The sequence below is a fragment of the Grampus griseus genome (assembly GCF_964374135.1).
Source record: "Grampus griseus genome assembly, chromosome: 1".
NCBI lineage: Eukaryota > Metazoa > Chordata > Mammalia > Artiodactyla > Delphinidae > Grampus > Grampus griseus.
The window spans coordinates 100,400,345-100,413,903 of NC_139017.1; the positions used below are offsets into that span (position 1 = coordinate 100,400,345).

Sequence of the window (13,559 nt, forward strand, 5' to 3'; positions counted from 1 at the left end):
GCAACTACAGAGTACAGTAAAAAAAATGACGGCAATACTTTGACAAGAACGCCTACAGAGCCGCTCAGTAGAATAAGAGTTAACATTCTCCTGCCTGACAACTTTACAGCAAAGCCCAGAAGAGGAAGCCAGAAAATTCAGAAAAACCAAAGCTTAAGTCTGACTATATTTTTAAATTTCATTTTTGGTTTCTTTATACTTGAGCAGAACTCAGTCCCGCAAACGTCTTCTTCAACGGCGGCAGATGTCACCTTGGAATTCTCCCAGAGGCAAAGTGCTAGATTTGGGGCAGTTCTTCTTCGGTCACTAAGCCGAGGTGGGCTGGGTTGTGCCTGAGCTGACTGAACTTCGGACCCGTAGAAGCACCTGCATTGGCACCATCTCATAGGATGCACCCAGGCTAAGGGCCCGGGGAGGTAGGCGAGCCAGGTATCATTGCCTTCGGGGCGAAAGCCGAAATCACAGCTAGGAGAGGGCTCTGCTCCTTGTCACGCTGTTACTCGGCTGCAGATTCCAAGGCTCAGCCTGACGCGCGCAAAGAGCCCGGGAAATGCCCTGGGGGCCGGAGAGGAGCCCGGAGCCAGTACTTTCTATTAAACTCGGTAAGTACTGCGCTCCCGCTGGCGGGGACACTGCATCGCCAAATGGAAGGGAGGGTTCCCTCTCCTCCACCTCGAACTCCTTCCAACCGCCACCTTTTCCTTCCCAACAGACCTGCCGCCCATTCAGGCGGACATCTGGGTCGGTGGCCTGAGGGCAGAGCTGGGAGTCAGGGGGTCTGGGTGGCTGGGACTGTGGTTCCCCTCAGCACCTGGAGCCGCCAGTGGCCGAAGGACACTCGCGCTTGACGGCCGATTGAATCACGGGTGAATCAGCCCCTGCAGGGTTTCGGAGTTTCCTACAGGGAGGAGGCGGGGCCGGGGTGTGGATTCGCCAGAAGCAGCCCAGGGAGGCTGCTGGAGCCTGGCTGGGGGCGGGGAGTCGGGAGGAGGGGCGGGGGCGGCCGTAGGGCCTGCGGAGGCGCGGGCGTGCGAGGGGCTCTTTAAAACGCGCCGGGCACGGGCTCCCACAGACTCGGGGTTTCTCGCGCCCCTCCTGCTCCATTCCGCAGCCCCAGGCGCCTGCAGTCCAACCTCCGCAGCCTCCCCGCCTCCCCAGCCTCCGGGGCGCAAGGAATCCTCCCGACCTCGCCGTCAGCTCGTGAACATGGCGACCCCCACCGGGCCCCGGGTACCCTGCTACGAGGCCGCCGTCGCTCGGGCGCTCCTATTCGGCTGGGTCCTGGTCCGAGTGGCCGGAGCCACAGGTGAGCGGCACCCTCCCCCGCCCCCCCCCCGAGCCCTGGGGCCCGCCACCGGGAAGAGGGAGGACAGTCCTGGCTGGCAGCAGGCTCGCCCTGCCGCCCTGAGGTGCCACCCGCCCGGGACCCGCCGCCCCTTCTGCTAGAGATGCTTGCTCGTGGCGTCCAGCGTTGCCTAAGTGCGTTCGGGGCTCTCGCTTGAAGTTTAGGAAAAGAGCTTCCCAGGGAGCCGACACCTTGAAGGTGGTGGGACGTGGCTCCTCACCTGCACGGGTCGGCGTGCAATGTTTGAATGTTATCCTTCATTATATATGCACTTTCCATAATAAAAAGCGGCTCTCGGTCTTATCTTGATCGTCTGTGTTTTAGATTGCGTTAGAGGCAGTCCCTGCAAAATGTCGCTTGGACTGGAGCAGGCACCACATTGTGCATGCCCTGTAAGCCTGTTGTGTGTGCGGGCAGGGCAGAGGCTGATCTGCTGAGAACTGGCCAGGCAGACCTTAACACTAAGGCATCCTAACCGAATACATCCGACGGTGTTAACAGGCTTAACGGCTGCACGGTTGTCTGTGGAAGTTTCAGTATAGAAACATTTTAGATACAAATGAAAAAAGTCAAGGTTTGGGTTTTTTATTGGATGCAGTCCTAACTCTTCTTACACATGTGGGCTTTGTCCTTTAACGTAATTTATGGAAAACCCTTCCTAGCCGGCTTTCCCTGCTAAGTTGAACCTGGAGTCCTGCCCTTCCCGAGTTGGGCCGTGGACACCCTGGGCCACTGATGGCTCCTGGGCTGTGCTTCCAGGTCATTATCACAGGGCTTTCCCCCATGAATAATTTCAAACAAGGGTTTCAAGATCCTTGTGCGTTTCCTCAGATTACCCGGTCAATCTTGCCATGAGGAAATTCTGGGTTTAGGAAAAAATTGCAGATTTTTTCTTATAATTCAGTTAAAGCTTTTGTGATTGGAAAAATATTAATGTGAGGTTTATGATGGTGTTGGGGAGTGGGAAGCTGTTTTATACCATCAACATGAAATCGTGTGCTGAGAAGTTCATGTAAACATTAATAGCTGTTTCTCTGTTGTTTAAAGGCACTACAGATGTAGTAGTAGCATATAATTTAACTTGGAAGTCAACTAATTTCAAGACCATTTTGGAGTGGGAACCCAAACCCATCAATCATGTCTACACTGTTCAGATAAGGTAAGCCAGGTACCAAAAAAGAAAAATAAGATTTTTGCTGTTTCCTGTGCTGAATATAAATGTCTTTAAAGCTGATTGATAGATGAGATTATTTAACAGATAACGAAGAAGAGGGCATTCATCATAATTTGCTGGCCAGAGCCATACTCTGTCAAGCCTGCAACATTTCCAGACCTTAAACTGATAGAACATTTTAATTGTTTTTGGAGATGACGGGGAAATTTGTAAGTGGAGTATAAGCTATGGATAGGAGAACCTTCTTGAGCAAGCCACGGTGGCACTGATCGCTGATAATTCATCTCATCTAAGTACACAGCTTTTTTCCGTGCTGTCTAGACTGCTAGCGGGATTTAACATGTTAGAGAAGAGGTGGGGAGGAGTTTGGATGTATACATTGCCTTTAAACAGTGTTTGATTCATTAATCTTTGGATTCATGATTCAAAATTCGGTTGCATACATGATCTTGGAGGGGGTCAAATTCATGACTCACTGAGCGGGAATGGAATACTCCTCTGTCTGCACCCTGAGCTGTCAGGGCTGCTCTGCTCATCCGTCCCCATCCCTGATTGGCAGCTGTCCCCAAGAGCCCCTAATTCAGCATATTCAGTCTCAATGTCCTCTTTTTGATGGTCGTCACCATATTCTTAGCAAGTTTTTGGTTTCTGAAATGTTCTAGGAAGCTTGGTAGAGCTCTTATTAAGTAGAGGAGAGCAGCTGTGGAAATTAACACTGCTTGTAAAAGGCACAAAATTATCGCTGGCTAAAATTAAAGGTGCTTTGCCATTTTGTTTAGCTTGTGCCAAGCCTTTTGTAGCATTTGGAATGCAGCTGCTAAGTATGGAGTGGGGCTTTTAGGTGGTTTTTTGTTTGTTTGTTTTTTTTTCCAAAATCAACTTCATGACAACAATTGCCAAGGCAACACGGAAGAGAATTTGTGTGTGCATGCATGCTTGTATAGATACATAGAAAGATTTAAAGGAATTTCATAACTCGAGGTAATAATTACTATTATGGTCAAACTTGTCAAATCAGATTCTACTGGTTGAGAGTTAGTAATTCCACTGATACAGAGCTGAAGTTTACCTTAGTAGATGCTTTCCTTCTGGGTAGTGAAAATAAGATTTTAGGAGGAATGCTTACCTCCGAAATATATTAAGTTTGGTGAACACAAGGAAACATATTTCTGAGTTACCAGCTTTTGAAACATAAGCCTTTGTCAACTCAAAGTTCTTGGACTTTGCATGGCTGTTGTTACATAAGTGGACGCAGTCCCCTTGTGCAAACATCCTAGTGCAGAGCTGCCTCTTGGGGGCGCCCGCGGACCCGGGCTGGGGGTGGTTCCCGCCGCACCGGCCGTCTCCACACCTGTGCTGGAGGACGTGTGAGCAGTCCCTCGCCCCTGCCGGAGATCCGCACTCTTCGGCGACCAGCCCACGGGTAAATGGGATTCCTGGGTGAAGGGACCGTAGCAATCATTTTATAGAAGAGGAAACTGGCCCTGGGAAGGTGAGGGACTTATTCATGACTGCGCTGATGGGGCTCGCCCAGCAGGGTCGGGTACCACGGTCTACCCAGCGAGGCGCACCACCACCCCTCAGTGGGTCTCCCCCGGGTCTGATGTGGGGCTCCAAAGCCGGGAGGAGGAAAGAAAGTCATTCCCACTGGTCTCCTCAGTGCGCCTTCCTCCCTCCCGGTTTCTTTCCCTAGAGAAAGCGTCTTAACCTGCTGCTCCTCCTGACCCACCCACCTCACCACCAGCCAGTCCTCAAACACAGGGTGCCGCTGCTGTGTCTGAAGCCCCTCCTTGGAGCGCCAACTGCCTTTTTCCCCTTTGGAAATGTTCACCGGTGGTTGCAAAGTGTTACTGGCTCAAGCCTTAGCACCGACCATCCCTTGTAGTATTGATTCCATGAAACGTTCTGAATTCTAAAACAGAACTAACTCCCCAAGCTTGTAGAAGACAACTTGCTTCTTAATTGGAGAGTCTGGATTCTGTTGGGATTTTTTAGAAGTTCAGGCGGAACTTTTATTATTTCCAAATCAGGAGATTTTGCAATACCCAGAGGAACCTTGGAGGCGTTTATATTGTTCATGCTCATTATAGCATTCAGAGGAAATGAACTGCAGAATTGCCCCTTCCTAACCTGTTCACAGCACTTCATGGCTTTATTACTTTTGATGATTTAGTTGCTTGTGCTAAATTTTGTCAGAGGACTGTGGTTGCTACTGTGAGCTGGAAGGAACCAAATGCTATCTCTCAGGCAGAGTATAGCCTCAGCACCCAGCAGTGTTGCTCCTGTTATCTGAACCATTTGTTTGCCATAGCAGTGGAGAAGAATCATCAGGTTCTCATTCACTTTTTAAAATAGAAATGATGTAATTTAAAAAAATGCATCTGGTCATTCTGGAATTAAGACTGCATCTCTACTTTTATCACAGAAAATTAGAGAAATCTAAGAGTATGTAAACTGATACTTCTGTATCAATCTTTATCTGTGAATTTAAGGACCAAGAGTGTGTTTACTCACACCCTCTTAGCCCGATTACTTAGTTCAGACTTTTAAAAAAATACTTATTTATGGTTCTCATGCCTGGATTTAGACAACTGAATCCATATGGCAGCTTGTTTTCCCCGGTTCAACCTGGAAATGTAAACCATCTAGTATCCAGCAAGGCCTGGCCATGTGCAAGCCCTAAAGCCCCACTGCGTGATGGGGGAGCACAAGGGCGTGGAGCCCTGGTACCACCCTCACCTTAAGTGCTTTAATGAGATGTCAGTGCTGGGGGATGGGGAAGGGAAAGATAAATTCTGAGCAAGGAGATCTGGAGATTCCTGCAGAAGGTGGGATTGGAACGTGGCCTTGAATGAAGGGTAGGGAACGCTAGTGGTTGATGATGGGGAAGGTCAGGGTAGCTGTCAACTTATGTGGGACAGATGTGTGTGGATCCAGCTGCAGTGACATTTGTCTAGGAATTGTCTTGGTTCTGTAGAATAATTTCATTTTTAGAAGCTCTTTATATCATTTCAGGATACTTTCATTTTTGGCAGTACTTTAAATCATTTCCTCTTCAATGACATCTTACAAAAGAAAGCTCTTTCGTCAGGTCTCTTAGTCTCAGACTTTGACAGATAACCACCTGTGTTGTTGCTCTATAGTTTTTGACAGCACATCTTGTGAAAGTGAGGGAGGCATGTCGTATAATGAGAGGAACAGACCCAGCTCTCACCACATAAGCTGTGAGACCTTGTACAAGTTACCTAGCAGCTCTGTGCTTCAGGGTCCTCATATGTGAGGAAGATCCAATACCTTCTTGGAAGGATTATACCAAACAAAGTAACATGGCTGAGGGTCCAGTACAGTGCCTGGCTTATAGCAGATTCAATAACTGTTAAATAACCACACCAAGAATGGTCACAATAGAATGTAATAGGATAGAATATATTACATAGAACATAGAATGTGGTAAACAGAATATAGTAAGTGGACTGTAATAAATAATTGGGTCTTGATGGAAAATTGCCCTTTATCCCACATAGTCATGACAAATCATCTACATTTTAAGGAAGATATTTAACAAAACGGTTCAGAGCACAGACCCAGTAGTCAAATTGCTGTCTGGCTCAAAATCCAGCTGTGTGACGTGGAGCTGGTCATTCAGTCTCCCTTTGCCTCCACTGCCTTATCTGTAAGAACAGAGACAATTACAGAGCCACCCGCAGGTTGCTGTGAGGATTCAAACTCATCTGAAGTGCTCAGCGTACCAAACGCCTCCTCGGGATCGCTTGTGGGAAGCTGCTATTTTAACAAGGCACCCCAGCCAGAAACCAGTTTGTCTTGTTGGATGCAAATCATAATGTTCCATTTCTCTTCCTTCAGCTCTAGATTAGGAAATTGGAAAAACAAATGCTTCTACACAACGGACACAGAGTGTGACGTCACCGATGAGATCGTGAAAAACGTGAAAGAGACATACTTGGCCCGGGTCTTTTCCTACCCATTGGATGCCATCGGTTCTACTGGGGAGCCTCCGTTTACCAACTCCCCGGAGTTCACACCTTACTTAGAGAGTAAGTAGCTCGGTTTGTAGTAACCATTCATTCTTGTTTTAAAAACTTCTGAATATTCTTGTGAGCTTGTGACCCTTAGGAGCCATGACCTAAGAAAATATTTATCCATAAACACGTCTTCTTTCTCAGAGACTGGTAAGTGCCACAGGCCTCTTCGCTCATTCCGGATGTGGCAGGAGGTTCACGGAACGTGAACTTTGGAGTTGATAACAATGTCATCAAGTAGGTTTCTCCACCAGTCTGTCCCCAGACCCTACCAATAACTGGCTGGATGAGGGGCAGGGAGTAGGAAATTCACTAAGCCTGGGGTTCCAGTATTTCCCCATATATATTTAGGAGAGTCTATATACCTCACTTCTGAATTTTCAGAAGTCCCAGATGAGGGTTTTTCACAGATGGTCACGAGTCCATGGGGACAGTTCCGTCTCCCTCCAATCTCATCATCGGGCTTGCTGACCTTTCTAATCGCTTGACCATGATCTGAGTCCTGTGATGTGCTGCCACTTGCCGGGCCAGCTCCCATCCTGCTTCCTTCATGCTGGTCTTGAAAACGCAGAATGCTTTTCTCCCCAGCCTTTGGCCCAGTAAACTGACTTGAGCGTCTACTAAGGGAGAGCAGAGGATTCCTGCCAAGTAGGAGACGTAAATTTTTTGTCACGGCTATGGTTCTGAACTAGGTATTTTAAATAAACACATGTAGCACATTGACAAGAGTGTAATCAGCTGCTCTAGCAAGAAGACTTGGAATGAAAGTGTTGTGTTATTGGTGCTTTTATATTTACCCTTCTGACACCCAGAGGGGAGTTTCTCAAAGCAGGGATGGAGAGAAGGGGCCAGAGGGACAGGCAGCCGCCTTTCCCCTTAGCACCTACTTTGAGGGTGGAAATAGGCCCAGCCTCACCCCAGGTGAATCTGGCTGCCTGCCCTGAGCCCCCGTGTGCCAGAGCCCGTCTTCAAACTCCCCTAGTGCTTCTACCTGTGTGCCTCTCCCAGCACTTAGCTAGAGTAGCGACCCTACCCACAGCCGCCTGCAGGGTCATTGACATTTATTCTCCCTCCACTGGCAGCATCCTCATGATTCCTTTTTATAGTTCTTGAGTTTTTTTGTCAGCCACTGCAAATCCTTTTTTGGTGCAAGAGGGAAAATAGTTTATTTATTTATTTATGCGCTCACACACACACATACTTGCACATAGTTCCTGTTAAGTTATCGGGATTTGTTTTACTGTCCTTCAACCAAAGCACATGAGATAACTGAGCCATCAAAGAGACGTGGTGGTTAAAACTGGTTCCTTGAGGTACCAAGGACAGACATTTCTTGGGCTTTCCCACAGCCTCTACTTTATTGTATGTAAGATCTGGAACCTTATGCAGCTGTTTGGTTAACCACATGTGGCTGCTGAGCACCTGAGATATGGCTAATGCCCTAAGTGTAGAATACATGCTGGATTTTGAGAAAGATCTCCAAAAGTTTTTATACTGATTAAATGTTAAAATGATAATATTCTAGCCATATGGGGTTAAAAGAAATATATTATTAAGATTAACTTCACCTGTTCCTTTTTACGTTTTCTAATGTGACTCCAAGGAAACTTAAGGTGACATCTGTGGCTCCCACTACATTTCCGCTGGACAGCACTGCTGTAGAACGTCTCGGGGCCCAGCTCTGGGGCTAGGGAGTTGGTTCTATGAGCTGTTTCATGAGGGATGACCAAGTTGTTATTAACCATGATTAATGGGATTCTACGTTGTCTAGAATTCTTTGATTCCAACAAAGCTCATTTTCTGTGTTTTAGCAAACCTTGGACAGCCAACAATTCGGAGTTTCGAACAAGCTGGGACAGAACTGAATGTGACCGTACAAGATGCACGTACCTTAGTCAGAGTGAGCGGCACATTCCTAAGCCTCCGCGATGTTTTTGGCAAGGACTTGAATTATATACTTTATTATTGGAGAGCTTCAAGTACAGGAAAGGTGAGCGCTCTTTTGTTTTTATGACTCGTTTTAAATTGTAGATCCTTGATTTTACAGCCTACTTCTTTTCCAACTCAAATATCAGAGCGGGTGGTTGAGAGGACAGGGTGGCGGAGTGGGAGGGGCCGCTGTCCTGGTTTTACCTGTGACTTCCAGCTGCCTTGCTCAGGGCCTCCTCGGATACTCAGGTTCCTCAGCCAGGGGGCTGGACCAGTCATCTCCAAGGTTCCCACCAGCTTCCTCATTTCTTCCTCTACAGAGGATCCCAGAGACGAGATTTGTTTTCCATTCAACAATTAATACTTCATTCCTATTTTCCTTTACTGCAGATATCTTTTTTAATTAATTAATTAATTAATTAATTAATTTTTGGCTGTGTTGGGTCTTCATTTCTGTGCGTGGGCTTTCTCTAGTTGCGGCGAGCGGGGGCCACTCTTCATCACGGTGCGTGGGCCTCTCACTGTTGTGGCCTCTCTTGTTGCGGAGCACAGGCTCCAGACGTGCAGGCTCAGTAGTTGTGGCTCACGGGCCTAGTTGCTCCGCAGCATGTGGGATCTTCCCGGACCAGGGCTCGAACCCATGTCCCCTGCATTGGCAGGCAGATTCTCAACCACTGCGCCACCAGGGAAGCCCCAGATATCTTCTAAAGGGGCTAAAAACTGGGTTGGATGCGCCCAAACTGGATATCTTCATCCTTGGGAAAAAAACATCCTTAGCAGTTATCGGGGGAACTTGGTGAGCCAACTCACTTCCAATCCTTTATGTCAGATGTGTCCATGTAGGCTTTAACTACCACAGTGACTTAGTAAAGGGGGCAGAATTCCTGGAGCCCAGATGAATAAAGGACTCTATCTTTTAACAGAAAAAGGCCACGACGAACACTAATGAGTTTCTGATTGATGTGGATGAAGGAGAAAACTACTGTTTCAATGTTCAAGCAGTGATTCCATCACGAAGAGCTAACCAGAAGAGTCCAGAAAGTCCCATCGAGTGTACCAGCCAAGAGAAAGTTCTGTCCACGGGTGAGTGGCTCTACCCATGATCCATCTGGGAGGGAGGGAGGGGTGCCTTCCAGGACGAGGATTTAATTTCTTCAGGGGAAAACTGCCTTGGTTTTTTGTGGTTTTGGGGGTACTCATAATTTTAGGCATTTAGAGATGTTTCTATGTTGCTCCCTTGTATTAGCAAGTGTTTTTCTGAGCGCGTACCATGCGCTAAGCTCTCTGCTGAGCCCTGGGCCCATGGTGCATGTTTAGGATTTAGCGTCAAATGCAGATTTCTCTGAGCATTTCTTCATACTTAAATTCTGATTTGGGGAGCGTGGGGGGAGCTTCTGGACCAGGTGCAGCAGCACCTGATGCACATTCATGAGCACCTACTGTGGGCTGTTTCCACAAAGGTTTTAACCCACGAAGGGAAGGGACTGAGTCTATCAGGTATACCACGTGCATGTGTGTGTCCCTGGCCGGCACGTGTGTGTGTACATTATGTGCCACACCAGGGCCCTGACACCAAGTGAGGAGTGGATCTTATCTGGAGATGCCATGGAGGCTCAGACACGTGCATGAGGGTGAGAGCCCAGGAATCTCCCACCAGGCTTGAGCGGGTAGTGCTCTGAGTACTTTTGGGAACAAAAAGTCAAAGGATAGCAATAATGACCTAGTGCCTTGTTAAGATGTAATTTAAGCCTTTTAAAAACACTTAAAATTCCCTCCTGTTTATTGACACTGACAGAAGGAAAGGGCTCTCTTTCCCTCTGGTTCTGCACCGTCTGGGCCCTCATACCCACAGCCCTCAGGTCCATCCTCCTAAAGCCAGCTTGAGTTCCGCTGCTCTCTGACTTCATGCACACCTAGATCGCTGCTTCCCCTGCCTCTTATCTATCTGCTGAATTGGGTCCTTTGAGAATGATTTCAAATGCCACCTCCACCAGGAAGCCTTCTTATTGCCCCAACCAGTTATCATCTCTTCTTTACTTGAATTTTGGTAGTGCTCTGCATCTCTCTTTGCACTGAGAGTTCAGCTTCTATAATCGTTGCCACCAAACTCAGCATCATTTTCAGCCACTTGTTTCTAACAGCCGTTCTTGCTTCCGTCTTCATGCATCTTTCTAGACTGTGAGCATTATCCAGTTTATTAAATCGTTTTCACCATTGTCAATTGCCCGCAAACATCTAGGGTTTGACAGATTCTTTCCTAATCGAAATGGGTTGTGGTGGAAAGAGCGCAGGAAAGAAATTTCAAGTTACGCAAAAACAGGATGGTGTAATTTGGGGTTATGCCTTCAGTTCTGCCCACTGATAAATGGGATTCAAGCTCTCTCTCTGAGTTGACTTGGTACCTTTTATTTTTCAGAAATGCCCTTCATCGTTGTAGCAGTGATGCTTGTGGTCATCATCTTCATCATCGTCCTGTCTGTGTCTCTGTATAAGTGCAGGAAGGCGAGAGCAGGGCGAAGTGGGAAGGAGAGCTTGCCCCTCAATGTTGCATGAAAGATCCTGCTCTTGGATCTGCCAACTCTGCAGAACTCGTGTTGCACTGTGACCAAGAACATTTAAGGCAGTAGAATACATGGAAACACAAATGAGTGTTTGAAGCTTAGAGACCCTTGGGCTCAAAGAAAGCTCTCATCTGACCTGTTCTCACGATTAGCATTCTGGTTTCAACATCAGCATTAGACACTTTGGGACGTAATGAGCGGTACAACCAATTCCAGGTTTTTTAAATTTCTATTTTAATGCTGCAGCACCTTTTGCACATATCATGCTCTAGACTGTATATTTTCTACACTCAAGTTGAAGCCAGATCATCTAAGGAAAAACAAATGAACAAATGCCCTAAAAAATCCTGGGTGGATTTTTGGAGAACTTTTGAGAGGCCGACTTCAAACCATGTGGGAGAGTAAAATGGAAACTGGGTGGACTTTCTAACGTATGTCTGTCCTTTTGTAATATGGTGTTTAGGGTTTTTTTTTTTTTTTTTTGAGTACTTTTGGAGGTTCGAAACAATTAGCAAACAACATTTATATGAATGTGTTAAAAGCAGAAGACTTGTATTGGGGGCACATTCGTAACATGCATTACAGTTTAGCACTTTAACTGACTTAAATGCTGTTGATGAAACACTTGACAGATAGCTGTATTTTTATAAGACTACTATACCAACAAATTACATAGAGTTTAAGATTTAAGGTACTTCACACTTTATGGTCAACATTGTACATATTTATAATTTGAAAAAAGGTTTTATATATGGGGATTTTCTATTTATAGAGGTAATATTGTTTGTATATATTGAGATTATTTATTTAATATACTTTTATATAAATAAAGGTAACTGGGAATTGTGACTATTTATTATATCTTATTTATCTTATTTAGTTATTATTTATGGTTTGGCCTTTGTATTAGTTGGCTCTGCTGCAGTAACAAATGACCCTGGAATTCTCAGTGGCTTATGACAATGGTATCTTTACATTACACTTACAGTTTGGTGGCTGTGGATTGACTACAGCTCTTCTTAATGTCTTCTCATTCTAGGACCAAAACCAAAGGTGAAGCCCCTATTTGGATCAGGGCAGAGGGAAAAGCAAAAAACTAGTAGAACGGGCAGCCATGTCTTCAAGGTTTAAGCCTCCTCCTAAAACTTCCACTCCAGAGTGGCTCAGTGTCACTTCTGGTCACATGCCACTGGCCTAAGCAAGACATATGACCAAGCCTGATAACACTCTGCCTGCCAGGAGGCACCACAAGTCACACAGCAATGGGCAGGGGTGTATGGTTTCCAGGGAAGGGAGGATTTTATACCATCTACTGCAGGCTTAGCGGGAGAGAGACCTTCCCATGGGCATCAGTTTGAGTTGCAGATGAGGGTTGGAGAGGAGAACAGAAGAAAAATTCTTCAGATTATTGAAAGAAAATTTGATAAAAGGACAATGTAAGATAGATAAGGAGAGAGAGAAGTGGAGTTTCTAGAGTTATTAGAAGCAAACTAGGTTGAGAGCTCTTTGTGGACAGGATGGGGTCACCGTCTGCTGCTCCTTGAGGGTGACCGTGCCAGTGGGCTCTTAGACATGGCTGAGTCGAACTACTTCACTTCGTCTAGAATGTAGAAATAGTGAGTTCTCCATTCAAATGCAAATAAAATCTAGCAGAACAGTCTTGATCCCACAACTGCACTGAAAGAGGATTCTAAGTAGAGATGAAAATGAGCCTCCTGGCACCTGGTTGAGCCCAGCCGTGTTTGCCTCCTGTTGTGGAAGGCTGGGCCAGTGCGGCCTGAGAAAGGCTTCCAGAGGCCACCCCTGCTTGGACATGGTCCCGCCAAGGAGACACTTAGTAAGCACTGAAAGCCAAGACTCAGCTCACTGTCCAGCTGTTCATGAATTAAGTGCATTTTGTTCCTTTGCTCCAAAGAGTTCAAAGCATTGTCAATAAAAATCTAAACATGAAATGTTAGGTATAACACCATATTTTTAGAAAGAATGGGGCCAAACAACCTTTCAGGTCCTCAGAAAGATGGCAGCCTGAAAAAAATATATTTTGGAGAAATTAAGGGAAACAGACCAGTGGTTGGTTTATTGGCTGGTTCTGATGGGTTGTTTGCCAGTCTGTGTCAATGCTGGAGTGGCATTCAAGCCAGAGAAAGGGCGTGCATTTGCAGCAGAGTCAACAAAAGAGAGGTTGGCATGGGAGCATGTCCCCAAAGAAGTATGCTTTGGCTGTTATCTTGAATTCCTGCTCACATGGGGCTATCCAGGACAAAGAGCTTAGTGCATGGGGGTAGAACAAGCTCCCAGAGAGGGTATCTGACTGGGTGGTTCCATCAGGCTGCTCTATTCTCGGCTAGGAATAAGTACAGCATTATGCAATTCCATGGCCTCATAATCTAAGGAACTTGAATGGTCCCACTAAAGAAAGTACTGGCAGAGTGAAAGCAGGTCTGGGTAGTAATGAGGTGTCTGGCTGTTCACAGGGAAGGAATTCATTACAGATCCAAACGAGGCTGCAC

The 13,559-nt window shown here is 46.4% G+C and overlaps 1 protein-coding gene across 1 annotated transcript; it reads left to right on the forward strand.

Annotated features, from left to right (window-relative positions):
- The first annotated feature begins 1,055 nt into the window (after positions 1-1,055).
- F3 (coagulation factor III, tissue factor) lies at positions 1,056-11,871 on the forward strand. Its single transcript, XM_082677413.1, has 6 exons — positions 1,056-1,306; positions 2,393-2,504; positions 6,384-6,574; positions 8,371-8,549; positions 9,412-9,571; positions 10,905-11,871. Exons 1-6 carry the CDS (start codon positions 1,207-1,209, stop codon positions 11,039-11,041), a joined length of 879 nt encoding a protein of 292 aa, XP_082533539.1. The 5' UTR covers positions 1,056-1,206; the 3' UTR covers positions 11,042-11,871.
- The last annotated feature ends 1,688 nt before the right edge of the window (positions 11,872-13,559 follow it).